At 49.4% G+C, this 26,449-nt stretch overlaps 1 protein-coding gene across 3 annotated transcripts in view; it reads left to right on the top strand.

Annotated features, from left to right (window-relative positions):
- The window catches only part of LOC143144455 (homeobox protein abdominal-A homolog), a 326,022-nt gene that overhangs the window by 172,178 nt on the left and 127,395 nt on the right, over positions 1–26,449 (top strand). For all 3 annotated transcript variants that reach the window (XM_076306872.1, XM_076306873.1, XM_076306875.1), the window contains exon 3: positions 6,134–6,177. In XM_076306872.1, coding sequence (XP_076162987.1) covers positions 6,134–6,177 — 44 coding nt within the window. The remainder of the gene's footprint in view (positions 1–6,133; positions 6,178–26,449) is intronic.

Here is a 26,449-nt window from a genome sequence, read left to right as displayed (position 1 = left end):
CCGTGAGATTCCACTTTCTTTCTCGACAGCGCGACCGCTCTCTCTCTCTTTCGTTCTCGTCGCTACCGGGACCGATACCTCTGTATCGTTGTTTTCGTCAATTGTGTGCTTTGACGTGTTTCTAAAAATTTTCTAACGCACGAGACCGTTGTAAGTTTCCATCGCGTTGCTGAGAACGGAAAACAACTTCAATCCCCCTAACGATCGACCGAGCATCGGTGAACGCGAGAGGTTCTCCGGAAGCAATGATGAAAAATGGTAAAAAGTACACGCAGACGCGGTAGGTGTCGTTTAATCGACGTCGAGCTCCTTAATACCGAGCGGTATCTCGTACGCTCGAGATCCTATTTAACGGAAATACAGACATACGCAGCCACGAAGTACCCGATAAAGTTTCCTGTAATTTTATCCCTTCGTTTCCAACGAGATTGCCAGCCTCGGAATAAACGTGCTCGAACGCCGGCTGTCAAGCTCGAGCCGAAAGAAGCGGACGCGCTAAAGCGTCGATAAATCGAACGTTTCGAACGACGGTATAAATTGAATGGAATTATTGCACGCGGCGCGTTAAGGAACGAAAAAACTTTCGGGAGATAAGAGCCGCGCGCACCTGAAATCCTCGCTTTTCTTTTTTTCTTTTAATTCCTCCGGCGATCGAGAAGGGATCAAGGAACTTTTGAAATTTCGTTCGAAGCGCGCGAGGCCGTCGTCAGGAAACAAGGGTAGGAGGGGAGGAGGGGGCGAACGTCTCGATATCTCGAAAAATTTCGTCGATAAACATAACTCGACCGAGGCAGGGCAATAATTATCGACACCGTTGACGAAAAGAAGGCCCGTTAAAGCGGCGAAAGAAGCGAGGCGAGGCGAACGCCGCGGATAACGCGCGGCGAAATTACGACGACGTCACTTACCAACGACTTTTACAGCCACGCTAATTATCGCGTTTTATTGGCAAACTACCGGGACGAAGAGACGCGAGCCCTGGACGCGGACATTTTATTCCGCGAGGCGAAACAAGTTAAACCGGGCGTTCGTTCGATAAACGCTCGTTCGAGTTCATTAGCCGTACCGTTAACACCGGGACTCTCGCGAACGTCGGACGATTTATCGGGCCCGATAACGGAGTTAATTAATTCTTAGCGCGAGGATAGCGACACCGAAACCTCGAGACGGCTCTATCGGTACAGAGCGTCGCGAGCTTTTCATACGCGAAAACGCGTCCGCCGACGGCGCGACGCCCAGTCTCGGTTTTTTCGACGAACGCGATCAACGTTGCTGCTCCGCTTCATGGAAATTCACCCGAGCCTCGAGTAATCGTCGAACGCCATCGATTCGCGATGGAAACGAGACTTCGATCGCCATTTTGAACGTGCACCGTGCCTCCGTGGCGTTTATCGTTCGATATCTTTCTCTTTGCGATCGTACGCGATTTCGAAACGCATCGAAGTCATTTAGAATCTTCCTGGAACAGAATCTTAATCTGACTCTCAACGAGAATCTCGAAACTGAAGATATCGGACCTCGTCCATTCGATTTTCTTCAACGAAGAAACTTTTTACAAATTTTCTCGCCATTCTTCTCGCTAAAATTGCGAAGAATATTTCGTTTACAACGAGCTTGAGAATTTTAATGCACTTTCTATTCGTTTGGTCTTCTATACGTAGAACTTCTCCCCTTTTTCTCGGAGAACGATTCTCTCGAAATTGACGTTTGTTTGTATTAATCGATATGGAAACTTTTTAACTTCCAGAATTTGTGGAGTATCGTTAGTTTATCCATTCGTCGTTTGAACGTTCCTCGAGGCTCAGTACACACTGAAGCTGTGCAGGATCTTGACCGGGTTCAATATCGACCTACTATATTTCAAGATCTAAGCTCGAACCCGAAGAAACGTCGTCTATGTTGATTCGACTGTATCATTAGAAAAACTTCCGTCAACTTCCATCTCCATTGACTCCAGCTTCTTCAGAAATCATTAACAGTACCTATCCCTCGCGATTCGTCCCTTTGTAATTATTTCTCGGATACGATACCTCGTAATTATTCCACTTTATTCAGTCTTGAGATTTCTGCATTTAATAATAAGAAAAAGTTCACGTTCGTTTAACATATTCACGAAACGCAATTTTCAATTCAAATAATCGAAAACTGTTTCGAAAGACCGCTCGAGACGTAAATATACATTTCCCGAATTAGTTTTGGCATTTTTCCACTCCATCGATATTTTCTTAATATCGGAGATAAATTCACGAGACCGTGCAACGCAAATATTGTACTTTCCATGGTTCGAACGTACGATGTAAACTTACGCGAGTCCGAGGAGGTTGATTCCGTCGCGATTCGTTCCTCGAAAAAACCGCGAAACTTTTCATTTCGTCCACGGTCGGTTTAGGAATTCAAACACCGTGTGGCGTTTGCTCTGCGTCTCACTGTTCCACGTTCGTCCTCCTGTCCTCCGTTCGTTCCATGGAACGTTCTTGTCCCTCTCGTAATATCCCTCTTCGATTATTGCGAGATTGTATAATAATCCTTATCTTGGCTCGAAACTCTTGTCTCCGGTCCGCGTACGACGGTCGTAAATTTTATCTCTCCCCTCGTGGAGGTTTCTTCGTGAAATTTTTGAAAGTCTCGACCGTTCGAAACGTATACATTGTAACGTCCGGCTACCTTTGGAATCGCTGGAATCTCGGTCTCGCGGCTGCGAGGTACCTTTAACAATGGCGCTTATCCGGAACGACACGACGAAACAACGTACGCGTACTTGGAACGTTGCGTTTCTCGAAGAAAATCTCGCACGTTTTTGGCCGATTCGACAACCGTGACGGAGACGATCGTCGAATACTTTCGATACGAGCACCCGTTGCCCTCTTTCGAGCGACTTCGAGGGGACAAACGTGCGACGAAAGAGAAACGTTTCTTCGACTACGGCTGGGAAACAACGACGCTGAAAATCGTAGGAGAAGGATCGGTGGCCACTGACGTCTAAATAATACATGAGACGCCGGGAACGAACCAACGAACGAACTTGCGGAGAATCTGATTCTCGAAACGAGCGAGTCACCGACGAAACCGACCACGCTACCGATCACGACCTATCGCGTCGTTTCTTCTGTCTTCCAGCGATTGCTCCTCGTTCGCGCTCAATCCCTTAACGCGCAGCTGTTGCTTCTAGCAAATCAGACGAACGGAAAATACTAATCGCCGATTGTCTCTAATTCGATTCACTATTCTATAGAACCAGATACTTGATCTCTGAAACCGAGAGAAATTTATATCTTGGAACCGACTGGCCAATTTTCTTTCAAACGCGTTTTCAAATCAGAGGCTACATCGCCTCTTCTAATCCCAGCGCTCTGAGAAGCAAAGGTGAAAGGGCGGGGCTCGTCGAATATGGCCGTTCTACCCCAAAATCGCGCTGACGGAAACCAGAGATAAATGTATGCGAAACGTTTTTTTCGGAAATATTTTTCATTGAACAAAATTAAATCACTTCGAGTCTCTGTCCAGAAAACATCGACACCGATCGATGAAGCGAGAAAACGAGTCCCGTATAATTTTCCGAAACGAATGTTCGCGATGGAAAGGGCAGCTCCATTTTCGGACATCGGATAACAACGAATCCACGGAAGTGGCAAGATGGCGACGCGCGACGGTCACCGATGGAGACGCTAAACGAACTGCAATTTCAGATAGAAATCTACAATTTCGACTTATTCCGTTTAGATTTGTACGCGTTGATTTATTCCCGGAAAGTACGGCGTTACTCGAGCACCGTTCCTCGAGACTCGGTACGGTTATTATTTCCACCGAGAGAATTTCAAAGTACGTTTGTTCCACACTTGAAGAGAGTTCGTACGCTGGAAAAACCTTCTCGAACGTTCTCGTCGGGTAACGTTTCAAGATGTAACCGATCTCTCGCGAACTGAAACTCCGTAAATCGCGCCCACCCGAAACTCTCGACGCTCGACTTTCTTAATCTTAAATCTTCCGGAGCGCAGACCTCCCAAGTTCCAACTAGCTCGAAATTTATCTCCCGGCGAGCTCGAAATTTCCCACGTAAACCGGCCCGAGTATCCCAAAATCCGAAAATCCTTCGCGCGCGAAAAAGTCCCTTCGACGACGTCGGTGCGACGTAGAAAGCTCGGGACAACGGTTTCCCCCCCGGTTGCTCGTAACGAGTCCAGCGGCTAATTACAAGCGAAGTTACAGCCTCGTTTTCGCGCAATTAAGACCACGGTTACGATATTATTTAACCGCCGGAGACGATTGGCCGTCGCCCTCGCGAGCGGATCGGTCGGATACGCGGTCAGTGTGCCTCGCTCCGGGCGCGATATAATAGGAAACGACTTAAATAAATTACGGGCCGGGGTAACGATAAAACGCCTTTAATTTATTTTAACGGCCCCATATAACGCGCCCGTATAAATTTCGTCTCCTGTCCGCTTCCGAGCAGCCCCTAAACTCCGTCTCGGAGCGTTTCGAGGCGAATCGTGGTCACCGTTGATTTATTCGCGGTTAATTGCCACCGCGAGGCCATTTCTACCAGCAGAAGATACTTTTCATCGATCTGGTTTCATTTCCAGACCGTTGTACTCGCTTGGTAGTGTCCCGAAACGGTTTCCGTCGGGTATTCCTCTCGACGCGATTATTCTCTTCTGGGTATCCCCGGTTTCCGATTTAACGCGCCAATTTCTAATTAAATATTTTCTCGTCCATCGACCGTGAACGTTCGCCACGTTTTTCCGATGTCCGTCGCGCTTCACAAGCGGGAAAATAAATTTACACGAGGAACGGGTACGGAGACACCCGACGGATCGGAGCGTTCGGAAGCGACGATATTTCAGGATCGGGGAACCGCTCGGACGCTAATCGTGGATAAATATTCCGATGGTAATTACCGCCAAGACTTTCCGGATTGCCCAACAGACGGGAACGATTAAAAATCGGCGTTTCCTCGAAGCGATCGTCGCGATACTAACTTTGCTTTCCCGGAAAGCTGATTCGCTAATCCTGTTGCAACGTCTCCCGGTTGAGTTATTCAATTTATGCGCATGGAAAATCAGCAACGCGTTAAACCGTCCTTTGAAAACGAACGGTGCCAGTATCCGCGAGCACGGTGTCCGTAATTGTCTCTAAGCTTTGCGTACCGCTGCATTTCCATTTCGTTTTAATTCACTCTGTATTATGTATTTCCATCTTATCGAACTTATCATCGGTCTTATACGCATACGCATTCTTATTGCCCACCTTTCGCTATCTCTTTTCGATCCCCCGCTCACCTTGTTTCTTACTCGTTCTTTACTCGCGTTCTTGTTACACCGACCTCGAGATTAGGTTAACAACAACTTACAGCTGTAGTTTCGCCCGTCTACCGAGCGCACATTACATTTTACTCGTTTCTTCGCTCGACATTGTACCCTTTTTAATGCGCGCGATCTCGGTGCGATACGAACCTACGTTATTATCGTTGTTGTAAATTTTTTTCACCATCACGGTCCACGGACTCCGAGTTCCTCTCGCACGAAACGAACGAACGGAGAAAGCGACGATCGAGATTCCTTTCGGTCGGTGTTCGCCGAAGGAAGCCCCGTGGCAGGAGACCGCGATCGGGCCCCGAAAGGAAGGGTTCGCTTCCTCGGTAAAAAAGGAAACCCCTTTCCTCCGTGGTGGCACTTTTACAGCGCAGTAAATAAGGAACTTTCTCCTAACCCTTTTTAGCGAACTTGCTGCGCATCCAACGACCAAGAGTACTTTCACTTCTCTCGTGCTGCTTCTTTACCATCCCCCTCTCCTCCCTTGAAAACGTTTCACCCCTTTGTCGAGAGCGTAGGAACGTTACCGCGGCGATGAAACACGAAACAGAAAATCTTGAAATGTTTCCAAAGGTTCGAAGGATTTTACGAGTGCGGCCTAACGAGAGAATTTGTTGTTCCGCGTGATTCATGGGGGAAGGGGGGGCGGTTCTTTCAGGCCCCGCGACCGTTAACAAACCCCTCTTTACCCTAAAATTAAACTTACGCGGGAAATAATAGCCCGCGTTCCCCCGTTTCGCTCTTAAATTTAGAAGAAGTTCTCATCGCGCCGCGATGTTTGGAGAGAACGCTTCTACACGACGACCGTTTCATTTTTGTTGCAGATTACTGGTGCGGAGCTGAGCCGCCGGTGCTCGTCGCTGCGGAGGTGAGTCCCAAACCCGTCGATTAGTAAGCGGCGATAATTCTTTCGTTATGCGCCACGATGAAATTTTCATCGTTCACCGGGGGGAACGTTGAACGACTCGAACGACCAAGCGAACGCGCAGAAACCGTGTTGTACATAGTTGCACGAGCGTCGGGACCACGAAGCGGTTGTCAATCTTTCGAGCGAGTATTTACGTTGCTGGGAGGCTTTAGCTCGCGACCGTGGTCGTTTGGAAAATTAACTCTTCGTTGCGTAACGATGGTCGAGAGTTCGCGATCCATTGGGAAATTAGAGGAACATCCTGGCACGGATTAGGGATCGACACCCTTTTCTCGAGTAGATTGGAACTGTTCGAATAATTGAGTTCTCGGGGAACAAGAAGCAACGTCGAGGAAATTTTCTACTCGTGTGAAAGATGGGAGTAGAACTTGTACGAGTTCTTTTATGGATAACGCGTTGAATACGAGATGATCTCTTTGCTGAGAGAATTGAAACTTGAAACTTATTAATTGATGGGAATAATTGAGTATTGGAAGACAAGAGCAACGTTGAGGAAATTTTCTACTCGTGTGAAAGATTGGAGTAGAACTTGTACGAGTTTTCCTTCAATAGCATGTTGAATATGAGATGATCTCTTTGCTGAGAGAATTGAAACTTGAAACTTATTAATTAATAAGAATAATTGAGTTTTGGAAGACAAGAAGAAACGTCGAGGAAATTGTCTACTCGTACGAAAGGTGGGAGTAGAACTTGTACGAGTTTTTCTTCAATAGCATGTTGAATATGATACAATTTGGCGGTTTGAGAAATTGGTGGAATTGTTATTCTTTACTGGAGTTGAAAACTGAAGTTTTTTATAGTTAAAATGGACAGTAACGAGACAAGAGGCAACAGATGTTAAACGAACGTGGTTGAGTCTAGATTAGTGGCTTCTATGGGCATTAATAATTAGAATGTTGCTTCTTTCAAAAATTATTCCATCTTACTCCGATCACGATAGTTCTTCGATCCCTGGTACAGATCGTATAGAATTCGAGAGTCGCCGAGAAATTTGCGAGGAAAACGTAGATATTGCGCTCAGAGCGACCGTACACGAAAATTCGTGGAGAAATCGTGCTGCTTCCGTGTTCTGTATCGTGTAGCGGAAAATTCGTGGAAAAAGTCTCGGCACCGATGTCGGGAATACGCGAAAATACGAAGAGAAATAGTAGGTATTCCACCGTGTCGACCAAATATGAAAATTTCTAGAAAAATTGCACCCCGTCGTGTAAACGGTATAGAAAAATTCTCGATGCTTGGAAATTCGTGGAAATATCGTACCGCGCGAGAGTCTACCGGACGAGAAAATTCGTAGAAGAATCGAACCGCATCGATATCGACCGAATGTGATAAATCGCGAAAGAATCGTGGTGCATCGGTGCAGCGAGGTATGCACCGATGCGCCACGGTGCAAAATTGGTAGATTATTTTCTGGAAAATTTGGGGGAAGTGGTGCAGTTTCGGTGTCGGCCGTGTAAGAAAATTTGTACTAGAAAATTCATAGAAATATCCCGAAGTCGGTCGTACGAGAAAATTCGTAGAGGAATCCCAATGTCGGTCGTAGAGGAAAATTCGTAGCGAAATCTCGACGTCGATCGTGGAAGAAAATTCGTAGACTTCCGATATCGAATGCGAGCAAGTTTGTAGAAAACCGACAATGTCGTCGTTGTACGAAAATTCGCGGAATGCTCGTTCCGCTGTTGCGACATCCATCGTGGGCACAAATTCTCGAAGAATAGGTGTAAGCGTTCCTTGAAAAAACGTGTATTTACAAATTCGAAAATGTCCGTGTCGCCGGGAACAGTTGCATCCGAGTGCAGCGGAAAGAAGAAAAAGTTTCCAGCCGCTGGAAAATTTCCAAAGACGTTCCGTCGCGCTGGTGCCAACGTTTGCGCGAATATTCGTGGAAAAATGGCTCGTTACCAGGTGTCGACCGGTGAAAATTCATGGAAGGTTGAAAAATTGTTGGGAAAAATGGTGGTGCACGGTCGAGATAGTACCGCGAATCGCGATGGGGACACCGAGGTCGAGGGTGTACGGGATAAAATTGGAAGACGCGACGCGTTCGAATCGAGGGAGATTGGAAAATAGCGTGGATCGTCGGCAGCGACACCTGGCTCCCACGAGATCGTCGCCGATCGTTCGAAATGGCTGCTGCCCCGGTTCGAAAAAGCGCCGCGACCGTGGCTCGAGGCTCGAGGTCCGCCCGTGGAACGAGCTTCTTTGTAGCCGGTGTATCTTAATTCTTAAAATACTCCCGGCTGTCGGTTACCATACGAAAGCCCGTGAAACACGTAATATACAACTTCCTTAAAAGGCAGTTCGTAATAGGTATTCCGCAAAGTACAACGTCATTATAAATTCACGTTTACGTCGGTTCAGCCGGCCTGGTCGTCGGCGGAGAGTTCGGAAACACGTATCAGGAACGCGGGGCACTTTACACTTCGCGACACTCCCTGCGCCGTTAATTCGTTACTTTACTTTACCCTTTACGGCGGGTAGTCACGATTTTCTCGGTAATTTATAATAACCGATGTCGCGAATCGACCATTCGTATTCGAAAACGAGCCAACGCTCTTCTTATCTCCCATCCCTCGGCCCCTCCGCCCTGAGCGTCGTTTTCGCATCTCGTCGGCGAGCAACGGGCGAACAAAATTTTCCATCGATCGGTGCGCACACGCGCGCACAACCACGTACGCTAGGTGCACGGAGGGACGATTATTTCGAGCAACAAAGGGACCACCTTTCCCAACGCGGTCCTCGACTACCCGAATTTTTCGATCCCGCCTTACACCTTTCCCTCGACTTTCATCTTTTCGTACGATGCGCGCGGGGATACTACTACTACGTTCTTCGTAGTCTATCAAACAGTACTCTTCAATGTAGTACGAACGACAAAACTTATCGAACAACCTATTACTTTAATTTTTTCGGTTCAGAGAATTCGGAGGAAAGCTCGTCGAACTATAATTACGCGTTGATGGAAAAGTCTCATCGACCTCGCATTTTGAAACTCTGTACTACCTTTCTACGACGCGACAATTTCAATTATTTTTTCAAACCCAGAATATTTAAAAGAGAGTTCCCCAGTCGATAGCGACAAGCTTCTAGAAAAAGTAGCAATTTTGAGACAAGCTCGCCCCACCCGATGTACCATTCATATTGTCAGCGATGCACGGAGAATATCCAAATTCTTCAATCGTGTATCAACTTTTCATCGATCTTTTCGTACGACGGCGACGCAACTATTCCAATTGGCTTCGAATCCGGAATATTCGAAAGAAAGTTCGGCAAAACGAGAATCGCGCGAAACGGTAACAATTTGTCCGCGGATAACGTCGCTTTCGAGATACGAAGGTCACCGTATTCCGTACATTTATCTTCTCGATAGCCGACCGTTGAGACGGTAACAACGACCTATAAACAAAAGGTCGTTGGAGATCGCTGAAGGTCGGTTACGTCGCGAAACGTTTATCGAAGCGCCGGATCACCCTTTACCATTTAAACGTTACACGCGCTTTGTTTTCGTTCGACGTACGTATTATACATTTACGCGCATCGTTCGGATCGGAAATTATTCGTGCTCGACTCTTCGGCCAATAACAGCCGCGCTCTGTTTTTATTCGACGTGCGCGAGTTTTGTTGCTGGAAGTGCTCGCGCTAAATATTTGTGAAGCACCGAACCGGGGGCACTTGAACAAGAAGCATGGTCTGTCGGTTTATCGAAAGATAAACAGCGTCGAGAGAGAGGCTTATGGCGTTTCCGAACGTCAATGTCTTTCCCGTTCTCGATAACACGGTGTTCGGGCAATTAACCCTTTCGATTGCCAGCGGTTCGAGCGACCACTGGGTAGACCACTCCTGGGTCCAAACGGACCCGTAACTCGACCACGCTCGACGAATAATTCGAAGGAAGATCGTTGGATAGTCGAACTTCGCGCTTCGGTAACACCGATTGCGGATTGCGTCAAGTTAACGTGGTCACCTACTTTGGTTTTTGGTCCAATTATTATATACGTGATTTTCGTCTTGCGCGTCGTAACCTAGTCTGAAAATCTACAACTTTTGATTCGTTTTTAACCTCTTGAGCTGGAAAGACGCGCTTGTTACGTGCTTCTTCGAATACCTAAAAACATTGTACATCTCGCTTATTCAAACTGTGCAGCTATACGCATTTTTTGCACGCAATGAACTAATATTGAAACTTTAATAGAAATTATTACATGTAGAAGCTCGCTTTGGACGAGTTGGTCACGAGCTTCTGTCAATTAATTTCCAACGCGAGAGGTGAAGCGAAGATTCTCTTATTTAATCGTGCTTTTCGTTTCCAAGAAAACCCGTACTGATCGTAAATCGAGTTTGTGAGTCTCTCCGGGTCAGAGGAGACCCATACGTGGCGCAACGAGAGTCAACGTTGCACCTGGCAAATAAAACGCGAAAGTTCGATTCGATATTCGCGACTTTGAGAAAACGTCGATAGAAATACCTCGTCTATTTACGCGCCGGTGGAAATTATTCGATCGCGAATCTTGAAGATCGAATTGTTAGCATCGAGGAAACTAGTCGCGGTAAACATTGGCGAATAAAATGCCCTGGGAACGGACGATAGCTACTCTAGATCGACTCCAGAGGTATTCGTCGGTTCGTTGGACTTCTTCGTTCCTCTGTTCGCGAACAAGTCGCTCGTATTCTTTGAGGTGTTTGCGTCGATCCTGGACGAGGCTTCTGAAATTTGTTCAACGATAACGCGTAGCCGTGAAACGAACCGCGCGATCGAGGAATGCGCGAATCGGGACAGGTAAACGGCTAACGAGTATCGGGCGGGCTCCGTTAATTTCGAAATTAATTCCACGTAACGGCGTCCCGTCCGTGGTCGTTTTAATGGCAGATTAACACCGTCCCTCTCTCCCCCTACCTCGGTGTTTTTAATCGCGTCGCGCGTGTGTCGCTCGACGTTCCAAGCCGAGATTCTCCGTGCGCGTTCCGTGCTTTCGCGCGAGATCGATACTCGAGGAAACTCACGGGCGTAGGTGTCGACTCGGAAGTCGTCCGAAACACCGGTTACGGTGCACCATGGACGACCGAGAAACGTCTTCCCCAACGAGCAACGCGAGCTCGAATTCGCCAACCTCGATAAAGAACAAACGGTTACTCGACGACCTCTTGTTCCGATTATCGTCGGGATTTTCGAACCGTCGAGGCCCACAACCGATAGTAAAATACACAATGACGTTTGTAACGTAGAACGTCGAGAATTTGACGTCACGGAGTCTGCGAGAATCGCGAATGGCTCCTTTAAAGGGGAGGTAGAATTGCGAGAAACATTCACCGAAATAGAATCCAATCGACCGAGGAGCACCAGAGTAGGTAAATACCGGCGTTTATGGATCATATTTAATATATATTTGCTTATAGTGTACACCCTGTTTCCTAGAATCCCGCGATCGGTCGTTGGACACCGAATCTTTGACTACGTTAGCGTTAGTTAGGTCCGATTTACTAGGTTGTTCGAAAAGTTTTGTCGTTTTTCCAATGTAAAATCCACTTCAACTTTGAACAACTGTAAATATGCGAACGAGTCGACGAATCTATGCGAAATTTCGCACATGTTTATCGAACATGTAGTACATGTAGGCAATTAACAACGCGAACCACGGGTAGGTTAGATACCCGACGGGGTAAAGAAATTCATTTAAAACCCGTTACTTCGGGTATCAGAGTTTCGAAACGCGTCGATCGTGAGTCATTCCGCGATTGCGATAATTGATCCGACGATTAGAAACATTGAAAGCGGAGCTCCCAGGAGTCGCGTACCTCTCAACGACCGCGTATCTTCTACCATCTCTCGATAACATTGTTTTTCGTACGGTCGAGTTAACGGTGATATCGTAAGGACAAAAAGCTAAACGTAGGTAGGTCTCGCAACGAAATCGTGATCCTCGCTTTTACGAGCGATCTATTAATTACAGAGCAACTGTGTACGTATCGGAGTAATACCTGGTCCGTTTGTAACGCGAGTAGCGAACCGTCCCGAACTAATCGCGTACAATTTCCTCCGTGAACGCGCTCGCAACAGAGAAATCGTAAAGATCGAGCCGAGCGATAAATAGAAACTGATCTCGGTTACGAAGCCGCGTCACGGAGAGGAACGAAGCGTTCGCGCGTCGCCTTCTCCGACGATTCGTGACGACGCGGACGCTTCCACGAGGAAACGTATCGTTCGACGACGCAGTGCGTCCCGCCTCTCGTCGAGCGACGAAACCGACGCGAAAAGTCACCTTCGAGTTACAATAAAGCCCCGAGACCGCGAGGTGTACCGACGATCGAACTCCGACCTCGATTTACTCCAGTGTCCACGACTCGACGACTTCACGTTGTTCCGATGTTTCGCGCTACCGTTGGAGGACGCAATTAGCCGCGACACGCGGCTCGCGTGTAAAACTGTCTCCGCGTTTCCATTATTCGACGCACGGGTAGACGTCGTTCGTGAACCATTGGAAAACACGGCGTAGCCGACGGGTATCCCGCAGCATCCCATGATGGCTGACAACGACGCCCACCGCACCCCGCCGCCAACTTCTGGACCAACTCTCTCTCTCTCTTTCTCTCTTTCTCTCTATGTACGTGTTTCTCTCTCTCTCCCCTTCCCCGTCGGAAGCACCGGGTCCAGAAGGATCAGCCCGGTCTAACCTAACCCTTACTTAAGCTCCCTTTCGCGCGTGGCGGCCATATTGGGCCGAGGGTTGGGCCACCAAAAGAGACGACGACTCATTGGCCGGGAAGAGAGGGATTTCCCCCAGGTTTCGCGCTCTCCTTCTCCTTTTTCGACGTCTCTCTCCGTGGCCCAGGCTGCCCTCGCAGCCCCTCTTCGTTCCTCGAAGGCTCTCTTCTCTCGTTGCCGGAGCGTCGATCTCGGTTCTCGTTCGAAATTCCATCGCTGTCCCTCTCTTTCTCTCCCGTTTCTCTCCTTCTATCTCTCTCTATCTTGCTCGCTCGCTCGCTCGCCCCGGGGCTCGTTGAACTTTGCCCAGTCGCTTTTCCAGGTCCCTTTCAGAAATTTCAGGGCTTTCCTGGCTACCAGGGTTGCGCGGTTTTCTTTTCTTTCTTTTTCTTTTTTTTTCTTTTCTTCTCCTTCTTTTCCTTCCTTCGCTTCGCCATCGAAACACCAACGCTTTCCAACTTTTTTCGATCCTGGACCACCGGCCATTCCCGGTCGTACGTTCTCCTCGCTAACTTTCTTCTATACTCCCTTCCGACTTTTATCGCTTTTTTTTTCGACTCCTTATCGACCTTCCCCGGTCGAGCCGGTGAATTTTTCAGGAAAATTTCCTCGAGTTTCCACCCCACCGTGTTCCGCGCGTGTTCTCGTTTCGGTGAACGTTTTCGAAAACGAGGGAGAGGAAGAAGAAGTAGATCCCGTGAGTTTCGAGAATGCATAATTCGGGACGGTGTCCTCCCCGCGCGACGACGAATCGAGCGAGTTCAACGATCCACTTACTCGCGTGTGTGCAACGCCCGTGACGCAAGCTCTGCATACGGGATGACGGTGGTTGTTGCGGCTCGACGTAACCGCGTGTCCTCGTCGCGTGGATTTCGTACGCTCGGGACGACACCGTCGGGAAAACATCCCCGACGAGGCTCTATCGTGTCGATAACGAGCCGCGACTTCTCGCCTAACATTCCACGCGTTTGAATAATTTCGCAAGCGGGAAATTGCGAGAACTCACCGGGGAACGAAGAACGGGGGACAACGAAAACGCGCAGTAGATCATTTCCATCGATTAGAAATCTCTTTCCGTTGTTTCAGCAACGGTGCTAAGCTCTCGTTCCTCTTTCGCATCGTACGCTTCGTTTCGGAGCGACTTTACTCTCTCGTGTGCTCACGATACCGTATCGGTATTATTTTCTTTTTTTTTTTTTTTGGTTTTCAAAGTATACAACTTCGGTAGAGAAGGAACGCGTCGTTATCCTCGATACTGATCAAAATATTAACGTCCTGGAAACGATATCGATCGGTCGACGTTGTATGTATTAAAATACGATGAAAAATTGTTCGATATCGTCGAAATCCTGTTTTTTGGACACATTGAGACGGGTGTAGGCTGTATCGTGGGATACGCCGAGAATGTATCGCGCGTATACGGTAAACGATTATGGAAATTGCACTGCCCCTTAGAAATACGGTTCCTCGAATACGTCGATACGTTGCGAATGTGATACGTTGAATTGTTTCGTTCCGATAAACTACGTTTTCTTTGATGCAAATCAAACCCGTAACGTTGGACGGTTATTGTTCGCGCAAGAGCTAAACAAAAAACATCGATAGTTTCAAGGTGGCGTCATTTCTATGAGCACTGGTGTATGTATGTATCGTGCGACGGAAAAACTGGAAACATCGTCTCTGTAATATCGAACCATCGATAGTAGACGCCTTGCGCGATAGCGTACGCCTATGCGGCCGATAAAGACGAACAACGATAATAACGTTAACCAGGCTTTTGGTATCGACCGATGAAGCTTGTCGAGTAAATTTTGCGTAATTTTCGAACGAGATAGCATTCACGGAATAGGTATGCACGACCTCTGCCGTGTCGTGTATAAATATAATACAAAAGTATAGGACGATATCCAAGGGACGAAGTTTTACGAACAAATTGAACGAAAGAGTGAAACGAGATTTTTACGGATCGGTCTACGTTTTCGAGGACAATAACTAGGAAAATTCGTCGAGTACACATGACAGAGAATTAGCGTAAGAAATTTTGTTACGAGTGTTGTTTCGATTGTTTGTACTTAGAAACGGCATCGGTGCGACTGAACAGTACAATTCTCCAACGAATAATACATTTTATCAATGTATTGTACGGTAATACGTGTTGCTCCAGAAAAAATTTCGGTCGAGTAACCCGTATAAATTTCCAACTGGTTCTCGAAGACGAGGATCTGTTTACAAAATTAGTATTCCACGTTTTTGACTTACGTTCCCTCGAAGGATCACGTGACATCACTGTTAGAGATGTACCCTCAACGATGAACCACCCTGTATGTCGCGAGTCAACGAAAATTCACGGTTAGGCACACCTAGGGGTTGATATTTAGCGCGATACCGAGACTCGCATGTCCGAGAAACTATCAACGCGATGAAAAAAATTATCGAGCCGAGAAACAAACAAAATTGAACACGGGGTTTCGTTCGGGCCTGGATCGAGTAAAATATAAAAAGGAAATGCAAAATACAGGGCGCGGCTGTAATCCGATACGCGATTGCATTCTAGATAATGTCTCGTGCGTAATGTTTATCTTTACCCATGCGTGATTAACTTTGCACCTATGGTACTACGTTTAATATGTCCCTGTATAATTTATACTAAGATTTAGTATAAATTACTATATTATACGTATTTATATTATACTAATTTGTACTTTGTAATTTGTACCAAGGGTCCTAAAGTAACAGTAATATCTTGTCACCCAGGAAGTATCTAAACATTCTGAATCGGTGTCAACAATGCCAAGTTCAGCCCGGTGAAGGTACGTTCGTAGCAAACGTAAAAATTTATTCTTTGTCGGGACTTGTAACCTTTCATCCCCTGTTTACTACGCAATTAAATTCGTCGTTAGGGGTCGTCCAGCTCGCTCCGTTGTTTGACAAAAAAAAAAAAAAAAAATTCCTTTCCCTCGGAGGCACCGAAAAATCAGACTCAAACTCGACGAAGGGTACGGTCAATTAGCCGGCAGTTTCGAGGCGATTATTAATCGACGAATATTAACAAACCTGGTGGCAGGTAAACGAGACAGTCCAGGTACACGAGGCCGATTCGACGTGGACGGATTAAATCCTTTTACAAGGCGTCGTAAAATTATTAACTTCTCCGGTTGACGTTCGACCCTGGCTGGCCGCGTCGGCCAACGGGCGAAGAAAAAAAACGAAGCGAAAAACAAAGAAAGAAACGTAAAAACGTAAACGTTCGCGACGATGGACAACGCGCACTCGATCGCGATCCAAGGCGGACTGACTCCGTAGGCCTGGTTGCTCGTCTTCCGGAAAAAGAAAGTGAAATTCTCGTCCCTGCCCCATTATTCCGTCAACCCTTTCTTCGCTTTCGAATTTTTAGCATTTTTTATTTACCCGGGGGCCCGCTTTCACCAACCCTTTCCCCGATCGCGGACAAACTCGGCCATCGGGTAGAGGCAACGGCCCTCTCTTTCAACCCTTTTTACGAGTACCCTAAAAGAGAAAGTTAGCCTTCGCTCGAGTCCGAGGAAAGAGTTACCCCAGTCGCTGATCGACGGAGAGGGGGACACGGTGGGGACGAGAGTCTCCAAGGGGGATGACTTACGCCTTGTTTGTCTCGGTCGAGGTTTATCGGCAAACTTCGCGCAACGCCGCTCGTAAACGATTTTATTTCGTGTTTGGCATACGACGGACTTTACCCTCGCGGATCGCGGAACCGTCTCTCGCGTCCGAGACCATCGCTGAGTAGACCAGTTCGGGTCTTCTGGGACCCGAGATTGCGGACACTGGCATTCCTTAAGCGAGCAAAGCACTTTCCCTCGATGAAGTCAAGGAGATTATAATTTTCTCGAAAGCGAAAAATCAAAGAAATTATCATCTTGGGAGGGAAAAGTCCAAGAAATTATAATCTTCTTATAAGTGAAAAGTCAAAGGAATTGTAACCTTCTCGGGGACGAAAAGTCTAAGAAACTATAATTTTCTTAAAAGTGAAAAGTCAAAGAAATTATAATCTTCTTATAAGTGAAAAGTCAAAGAAATTATAATCTTCTCAGGAGGGAAAAGTCCAAGAAATTATAATCTTTTTATAAGTGAAAAGTCAAAGGAATTGTAACTTTCTTCTCAGGGATGAAAAGTGAAAAGAATTGTAACCTTCTCGGGGACGAAATGTCCAAGAAATTATAATCTTCTCATAAGTGAAAAGTCAAAGGAATTGTAACTTTCTTCTCGTGGACGAAAAGTTCAAGAAATTATAAAATCTCCTCAGGGTTGAAAAGTCTAAAGAATTGTAACTATCTCGATAGCGAAAAGTCCAAGTAATTACAATCTTCTCAGGGTTGAGAAATCAAAAGTAACCTAATCCTTGTAAAACTCGAAAACTTCTAAGTCGATTTTCTCGATTTTTAACCTATCGTATCCTCTCTAAATACGAAAAGAACGTAATCCGTTCGTCGTTCGCTAACGAAGAACTCGAAACAACCGCGAAACGATAAAAGTCTTTTTGCGGTAACTAGCGTTAGTTATAGTATCCTAGCGGAAAGAATGGCTATGGCGGCCTTAAAGTCCTCCATTGCTCGACGCGCAGGTCGATGTTCGCGGAGCGACGAAGGGACGAGCGTGCCTCGAGAAAGAATGGATTTCGAACAACGAGTGCGTCGCGAGAAACGAAGGGAATATCGTTGTTTCGTTTCGGTGGAAATTAATCGTGCCGATATAAAAGTCAGTGGACATAGACCGTACCTTTTGGTGTACGGTGAAACGTCATGTTCGAAACTCGAGGTTAGGTTTCGAAAACGTCAGCCGCGCCTCGCGTATTTGCGCTCGGTTGTCTTCCGTCTCGTATCTCGCAGGACACGAACGTTCAATTTACGCGTATAATAACACCATAGATTCCGTACAACGGGGACTGTATTCGACACGGTGTTCGTTTTATTCTTTTTAGATCAACGCTCTAACATTGTAACATTATTTTCGACAAGAATCCGCAATAACGATCCGGATGGGGTCAACATCGTTAAAATTCGAAACGTACGCTCGACACTCTTCTCTGCAAGCTTCCGTGCGGTAGAGATATAAAGAGAATAAACGAAGAGCGTAAACAGTGTTCCGTAGGATACGCGCGAGCCGGATTCTTCGTCAGGAATTTTGACGTCATCGAGAAACGGAACGAACGTCGTTACGATATTTTTTAATTTTCATTGGAGGAAAGAATCGACGAAACGTAAATAAATGTCACGTAGCAAGGAGTATCGACGTACGAGGCGTCGAAGGGAAGCTCTCGCATCGGTCACAGGTGACCCGGGCTCGGTCCGTCGTCGACGATCGACGTCAGGTGTCGATCGGCGAAAGACGAGAAACGAGAGACCGTGTTTATCGCGTCGACGAATCGTTACTCGAATCCTAATAGCGGCGGAGGATTGTTTCGTTGCGGGTCGGTCGTGCGATAGTGACGGTTAACGATGTACGGGTGGATTATCGTCGTTTATTTTATTTTACGTTACATACATTCGTGGAATGCGCCGTGCTCGAGAGACGCGACGATTCAATTCCAAGTCGGTAACAGCGGTTGCCTCTTAATTCGTACGTGGTTCTAATATCAGCATCGGAAACATCTTCAGCGCGGGAGAGAGAATCGAGCGAGGATTCCTAAATTCGTCGGCTTCGCGAACGCAGTTAACCGTAATTTCATCGCAACATTATCGATTCGATCGTATTTATTTCTCTCGAGAGTACACCGAACGTAGAACGCTCATCGTCGAAGAAACGACATCGTCGACGATCGTTTTCGTATTCATCGCATCGATTTTCTACCGATGTACAATCAAAATTAGCCCGGTCGATATTTCACGGCGCTTCTTCGTCGAGTTTCCATTACGAAACGCGCCGCGCAGATCCGTTTACACCGCTTCGGAATTATTCCACGCGATCCAATTAGATAACGAATTACGCCAAGAGGAATCGCGAGACCGTGCATCCGCGACGTTAACGCGAACGCTTTCAATTTTCAAACGGTCGTAAATCGTTCGAAGGATCGACCGAAGATAAATCGAAACAGGGATCGGTTGGATACGCGCCAAACGCTATGGATGGCTCTTCCTCGCATTCCGATATACGTCCCGGTTTCGAATTCCACGGGTTTCTACGGTCGCATCGCGTGACCCGGGAATACCTAACGCGCGAATTAAAACCGTTCGATCCTGGCGTGCACGATTCGCGAAGATTCTCGTTAAACGATCAACGTGGTTGTTTATCGATCCGAGCGTTCGTCGAACCGAACGCACAGCGTCTACTAGCTTTGGACGCGTCCGCGTTAAACAACTATCGGTCCGTTAGTTCCTCTCTTTGTTTCTTCGTCCAAATCTCTATTTTACAATTTTCCTCTCTCCAGGACCTGCGTCGATTTACGATAACTCTACTCCGATCTAGCCGCTAAACGATCTCGAGGTTTCTCAACGTTCGTATCGGTTCTGAGCGCGCTTCGAGGGTTGAAAAATCGATTCCAAAGCTACTCGGACCGTTCCCGGGGTCGATCGCACCCACGCGCACAACACGGGCAAAGTCCGGCTCGACGTTGCTGAGAAACGATCGAATAAATCGTGAAACGTCGAGCGCGGATTACAAAATATCTGGAAAGACAACGGTCGGCGGTAACGATTCCGGACTAGCACTCGTTCCGAGGCCCGTGTTACGAGAGGCAACGTTGTACAGGTAATAAACCGCGGCCATTAAATCGTAATCCGCTTAAGCTAAATTTACGATTAACGGGGATATCGGGAGCGGAGCGTGTCCGCGATGGCGTCCAGCGTAGATCGGTGCAGCCTCCTGTTACGTATACTGAAGGTATACCGGACAGAAATACACTCAGGATACATTCAGTATACGTACAGGGGGTTTCACATTCCTCGTCGAGATGCGGAGGAGGCCCATCCCCGTTGCCAAGGACGCGCGATCGGACGTCGGAGCAACGACTCGACGATACGCGACGACCACCGTCACGGTGACGACGATCTTCCATCACTCCGCGACGTGAACGCAGGTAAGACGACGAGTTTTCAGCGAATCGTGACGTTCGTCGAGAATCCAGCGCCGTGATCACGGGTAAGTTGTTTCTCCGGTCGACGAAGCGACGCAGAGAACGGTGACGCGTACCAGGACGACGACAACTCCTCCCGGTCGACCGTATCCGGATCCTGCAAACACAAAAGACAATGGAGCGATGCTCTGGACGACTGGACGCGTATCGAAACGTTTCTCCCGCAACGGAGAGCCAGTACGGTGACTCGACGAAATCCCGAGGTACCTGAACGCCCGTTCGTGCCGGCGCGTCGATCCGGTTGCCTGCTGCCAGGGCATCCGATGAAAATCCAATCGGTTTCGCGCGTCGTTTCGATGCTCGATACTCGTGTTCCACGAGGAGGCCTCTCCTGCGCAATATATACGTCGTTTCAGATGACAATCCGCCCGGTGTACGGGTCGTGGAAAAACTCTAATACTAACCTGGTCGTGGTCGATTTCCGTCCGTTCTGGAACGTTCTCCGCGTCCGCGATCGTCCCGGCGAGTCCTCCGTTGCTCGTCTCACAAACGTGGGAACGCGTTCACGGTGACGGTCGAGTCGCGAGAACCCACTTGCGTCCGCGTTGATCGGCCGAGAGGATGACAGCCCGGCTCGGTCTACGTGCGGCGAGTGACGTTCGAGCGTAGACACGGCTGGTCCGCGGCTCGTGGCCGCGCCGCGAAGCGAGCGAGACAGAGACAGAGACAGAGACAGAGACGGAGACGAAGACAGAGAGAAACAGAGAGAGAGAGAGAGAGAGAGAGAGAGACCGACAGAGGCGAGAGGAGAGAAGCGTCGCGAAGAATGCGGACGCGGACGGAAGGAACGACGAGGCGTTCCGCTCGCTCGAACTAGGGGAGTCGCGAGTGGCCCGCGTCGCGGGCTACCCGATCGTGGAAAAACTCCGACCGAGCGAGCGAGCGATGCAGCGAGGGAGCTGAGCCGGTATGCGTGAGAGTAGGAGAATCGCACGCGGTGGACGAGCGCGAAGTGCGGGCGGGCTCGAAAAACCGGTCAGTTTTGGAGACAACGACCGGGTGCCGCGTCTGACGGACGACTGTCGGGCGTCTGGCGGCGTCGCGACGCTCCGAGGGCAGCGCGTCACTCGCGGCGCGATAACGAAAGTTCTCTCCCTTGCTGGTGCTGGCTGCTGCTCTCTCCTCGGCCGTCCTCTCTCCGTTCCCCTCCTCCTCCACCACCTCCTCCTCCTTCTTCACCTCCTCCTCCTCCTCCTCCTCCTCAGCCGCCTCCTCCTCTTCCTCCCGGCCACCGAGAGTCGTTCCTCCCTCCCCCGATCCCCTCCTCTCCCACGGTTGGTTCGTCCACGGTCCGTTGTTCCGGCGGAGTAAAACGCAACGAAGAACCGCAAATAAGAAGAGGGATCTTCCGGTTGCGAGCGAGAGGCTCGCCGAGCACGGCCGCGAGACGAGTGGAAGAGTCGGCGTCGAGCTCGCGACGGCGACGCCGACGCTGCATGGCGTCGTTCTGCGCCCGGCTGCGCCTACGAACGCACGACGAGTTCGGTCCGTTTGTGTGTGCGCGCGCGCGCCACTTTTCGCCGGCTCGGTGTACGCGAGGGGGTATATAAACGTCGGGGTGGACGTAGGGGCGAACGGGAGGGGCGGCTCCTGATAACGCGCAGGGTCGAGCAACCCCTCTCTTTCGTTCGCGCGCTCCCCTCCTCTCGGTGGCCCGTTCGTACCCGGGGGAAGGGGGCGACGGGGGCGGGTGTGCTCCTCCACCCGCGGCGGGTCTCCCCTCCCCCTCGGGTTCGAGGTTCTTTCCTTGTTCGTTCGTCGGTTTGCTCAGGGTCGAGCAACCCCTCTCTCCGTGCGTCTCCGTCTGTCCCGCGGTGGGTCCCCCTCTCGTGGACCGTTTCCTCGCCGCCACGGCTCGCTTTGTCTTCCCGAATGGAATCGAATAACACCTATCCTCCGCTACGTCCCCCTTTCCATCGTAACGCGGCGGCCCTCTCTTGACCCGGCAGGGTCAACCAACCCCTCTCCCGTTCGACGTTTCGTCCTCGTCCGCGTCCGCATCCTCGTCCTCGTCCTCGTCCTCGTCCTCGTCCTCGTCCTCGTCCTCGCCGAGTTCCGTCCGTCTCGCTCCCCCGTTCGAAGCAGCTTCGCCCTTCGTACGTAGGCGACCGACTCCGCGTCGAGTCGATTTGATTTCGCGGCGTCTCTGTGTGCGCGATATCGCCTCGATACCGGGGTACTCCCCTCCACCGTCGGCCGTGGTGCCCGTATAGACCGTGTGTTCGCGCTACCCCTGGGCAGAGCGTCGCGCGTAGCCTGGCGCCACCATCCGGCAACCACCGGGAAACACGCGCCCCGTGATCCCGGATCGTTGCTCGCGCTTTTTATCGGCTCGCGTCTACGCGAAAAAAATGCAACAACGGCGCACCGGTCCGGCCTCCGTCGGCCCGATCTCGTTCCTTCCGTCTTCGGCGAGCCACCGGCCAGCCGCGACGTCTCTCCCGCGTCTGTACGCCGGCCGTGGGATTCCCCCGCGACGCCCGGGACCGAGCATCTTCTACGCCCTCGTCCGCTGTGAACATTCCAGAAATTCGTTAGCCCTCGATTCGCATTATTCTCGCGCGTCGAGTAACGTTCCGATTGACAACCAGCGAAAGTAAATACGTATCCTCCGAGTTCTCGGCCGCTGAATAATTTACCGCGTGCGCGAAACGACGGTTATTAAAGTGCCCGGATGGTATACGACGACGTCCACGAGTCGAGGGAAATTACCCGGGGGTTTTGAAGAAGAACCGACCGCGTCTGGATAGCGTTAGGATTTATCGGTTACGGAGGAATTTAGATGAAAAAGGGATTTGGCCGCGCGGTGAGAGCGCGCTGACAAACGAGGGGCCGTTACATCGCAGATAAAATTCCACGAGATTGGAGTGCCTCTTGGCTGCGACGTGGTATCTGGAACGTCTCCCGTAATTATACCGGGAATCACGAATTCGAAGAGTCTCGCAGCGGGACGGTATCCGCGCTCTCGCGTATTCGATCCACGCCGGGAGCGAGGATCGGGCCGCGTCGACGTTAACGCGCTTTCGAAATACGTCCGCAATGCGACGACCGCGCGTTGAACGCGTCGCGTCGTTCGCGACCACTCGGTTTCGAATACTACGCGAACTACGTCCCCGGGACGTCCCCGGGACGAACTTTGTTCGATTCTCACCGAAACGAGACGAGGATGTTGGACCGTTTCGTCCCGTTCGACGAAAGTTGGACTTTGCCGAAGTCGGATTATCGAACTTCGGTTCGCTCGGGATACCTTGTCGGCTGCTGCCATCTGTGGTGTGCGCAACGCACCGTTCGCTCGGTTACTGACGATCCTTTAGCGAGTATATTTAGCGTTCGACCGCCTTCGGAAAAGGCGATCCTGTCGCGCGCGAGGAACTACTCTCCTCGAATCGAGAACCCGATTCGCCTACCCGAATCTATCGCACCTGACCCCGTTTTCGATCCGCGATTGTCCGTTATCCGCTTCGCTTCGCCGTACTTTCGAATTCCAGACCTCGTTTTTCCGAGTTTCCTTTCGTTCGTTGCGCAATTATTGAAATTATCCTTCGATCCTCATCGCGGAACTTTTTCCTCCTCGGCCATCGCCATCTCGGTCGATCCGTTCCCTCGAGTTGTCTCGTTCGTCTTGTTTTTAATCGCTCCCGCGATAACTTCGAGGTTAAGTTTACGAGTAGCCGTTGCGCAAGTTGTTCCACGGTCTGCCTACGCGCTCAACGAAAAGGTACAATGGCAACGAGCCGAGAAATCGAACCGCACGCGATTCAACGCGATCGCGATGCAACTTTTAGGTTAGGTACGCGAGCAGCCATTGCCCGAGTTGCTCTTTGCGCGACGTTGCAACCGTGTCCGCGATTCGAACGCGAAATAGAAAAAACACCGATCCCAGAAATCGTTCGTCGTTGAAAATAATTTCGCCCCGAGTAACCGTCGACGAGAGAAACGTTCTGCGAACCGACTGCGACGGGTTATAAAAATTCGACGACCCTGAGGGTGCTTTACGACGGGGTTAATAAAAAAAAATACTTTCCCGGTGGATAATTAGTCGCAGGTAACCCCGTACCTGGCGTACGAAGAAAGGTGTAGGAAACTTCGAAGCCCGAGGTGAACCTCGCGATTCGAAAAAAAGTATCCTTTCGAGCGTAAGACCATCAGGTAGTTGAAAACGCGCGAACCTTGCTCGCAAGAACTCTGACTCCTTCCGATCGGGTGAAATAATATAACTTGTTCTCTTCGTGCAAAGATTCTATTTTGCGTCGATAGTTCGCGAATTCTATCAATCGTCCACTACTTTTTCTCCGATTGGTTCGATGAAGAATGTACGTAGCGTCCCTCGTCCAAAATTCGATTCGAGTGCAATTAACACGAACTCGGATACTCGAATTCTAGCACCGATGGATCGTTCTGCACGCATCCACTCCTTCGATCTACCAGAATTTTTGTACACACCGGTGGGTGTTCCAATCCACTGTAAACGGCGCGATTTCGGTTTCGTCTCAGGGATCGTTACGGTGGTTTCGGAGCTCGCGGGATCTGTGAATGAAAATCCACGTCCGGGCGTGTAACGTATTCGACCGGTCGGGTTTTACGAGGCTTGTTTCGACTCGCGATTCGCTCCGCGGAACGCCGCTAGGTGGTACGCGAGGTGGAAAAGTAAAACTCTGTGGCGCGCGTCGATGGTCCCGCGGGGCACGGAGGAAGCCCGGGGGCCCTGTATCCCCGCGGGACCCGATGTAGTCATAAGCGACGCGGGTATACGTTAAAATCGGTGGCAATAACTTGCCACGCATCGCTCGGTAAACCGTCGTAAAACTCGAGAAGGGAAAGAAAAGTTGGCGAGCGGGCCGCGCCCCCGGGAAAGAAAGAAAAAAAAAAAAGGGGAGCGAAACGGCCCCCAGCCCCCGACAGAGCCCGGCTCGGTATAATGGCCGATGGCCTGTACGCGGATACGAACGGCTTTTGGCAATTATGATAATGACCGTTGCGCGGAGCAACGATCGCCGTAGAGCTGCGGTTAACTTCGCAAAGCATACACGCTCGCTCGTTATCCTCCGAGCGAGTAGCGATGGGACCGACCGCCTCGCGGACGCTCGCTTTCCCCCCAGCCGGGAAAGCGGTTTCTTTCTCATCGAAAGATTTATCCCGTACGGTGAACCCGGCGATAAATTCGAACCGTTGGATCGACTTTTCGAGGAAAGTTCGAGCTATCCGCCGCGCGACTCGCGCGCTCGGATCGCTGATTTATCCAGCGTGCTTTGGATCGTTTCGGGGAGAAAGCGGTGCTCGAATATTTACGTCGGGAGAGTTCACGTGGACGCTAACACCTCGAGATTATTTATCTCCCTTGGTTCGTTCCTGCCACCTTTTGTAAGTTCAGGGGCGAAGCGAAGCCGAAGTCGAAGCCTCGGGTGAAATATTTTTCCATTCGTGCAACGAATTCTCGGTACCCGGCCGCCGTCCGGATAATCGATTTCGGATGAAAATCGTAGGCCGTGGTCGCTACACCTCGCGAATAATTAGTCGGACCGTTAGTCCTTGCGCGAGTCTTGGAATAACAACAAGTCGAAGCCTCGTAAGCTCCGAGATGGAAAGATACGGTAACTTTTTCTCATTCGGTAAGCGCGTTGGAATATTTATACATCGAGAGCGATGCGTACGCGCGCTCGAGGTAATGTACTTAATTATATAATTACAAACTCTGATTACTTCTACTGTAAACAAGTGTTTTTTTTCTTTTTTCCTCGCGTTTCTCGCGAGTCCCGGAACGCAACGTTAGGGGGCTCGTAGGCTCGGTGGAGACGAGACGATGTATGAAATTTTCTTCGGTCGAATATTTTTTTTATCGCGCGTGTTGCGTTACCCGGGAACGCGTCAAGGGTGTTTGTTCAATACGGAACGGTGGTTCTCCTATGAACGATTTCGTTTCTCCTTTCGCGAGAGCGCCGAGCTCGCCGGTTCGTTGACTCGCGTTTTTGAAATCGGCGAGCGCGCGAAAACTCGAGGGAAACCTCGAGCGATTTAATAATTCTTTTTGAAAACCGTCGACGAAAGCCCGGACGTTTTTACGGCTAATTGTCCCGCATGGACGGTTCCTCGCGTTTTCCACCGCACGGATAAATTCATCGGGTTACGTTCGCGCGTTCAGAAAATCTCTCCGAGCAGCGAGTAAAACGAAGGAAACTGGTTTCGCTATGAGTCATCGTCTGAATTACGGCGCATCCGGGTGACGGTGAATTTTTATGGTATTACGTTCCTCGCGCTAACTCTTTGTGTAAATTAGTTTATAACGAGCCATTCTCGCGATAAGCGTTCTAAAGTGCACCGCGAATAGACTCGTCTCTGTAAAACAATAAGGGAAACACGTATCCGTAACCGGTATCGTTTTTTTCAGATTTGTTTACACCCGCTTATCG

Source organism: Ptiloglossa arizonensis, chromosome 3, assembly GCF_051014685.1.
Source record: "Ptiloglossa arizonensis isolate GNS036 chromosome 3, iyPtiAriz1_principal, whole genome shotgun sequence".
Taxonomy (NCBI): domain Eukaryota; kingdom Metazoa; phylum Arthropoda; class Insecta; order Hymenoptera; family Colletidae; genus Ptiloglossa; species Ptiloglossa arizonensis.
The sequence above is the reverse complement of the archived record's forward strand: the minus strand, read 5'-3'. Positions and strand labels throughout refer to the sequence as shown.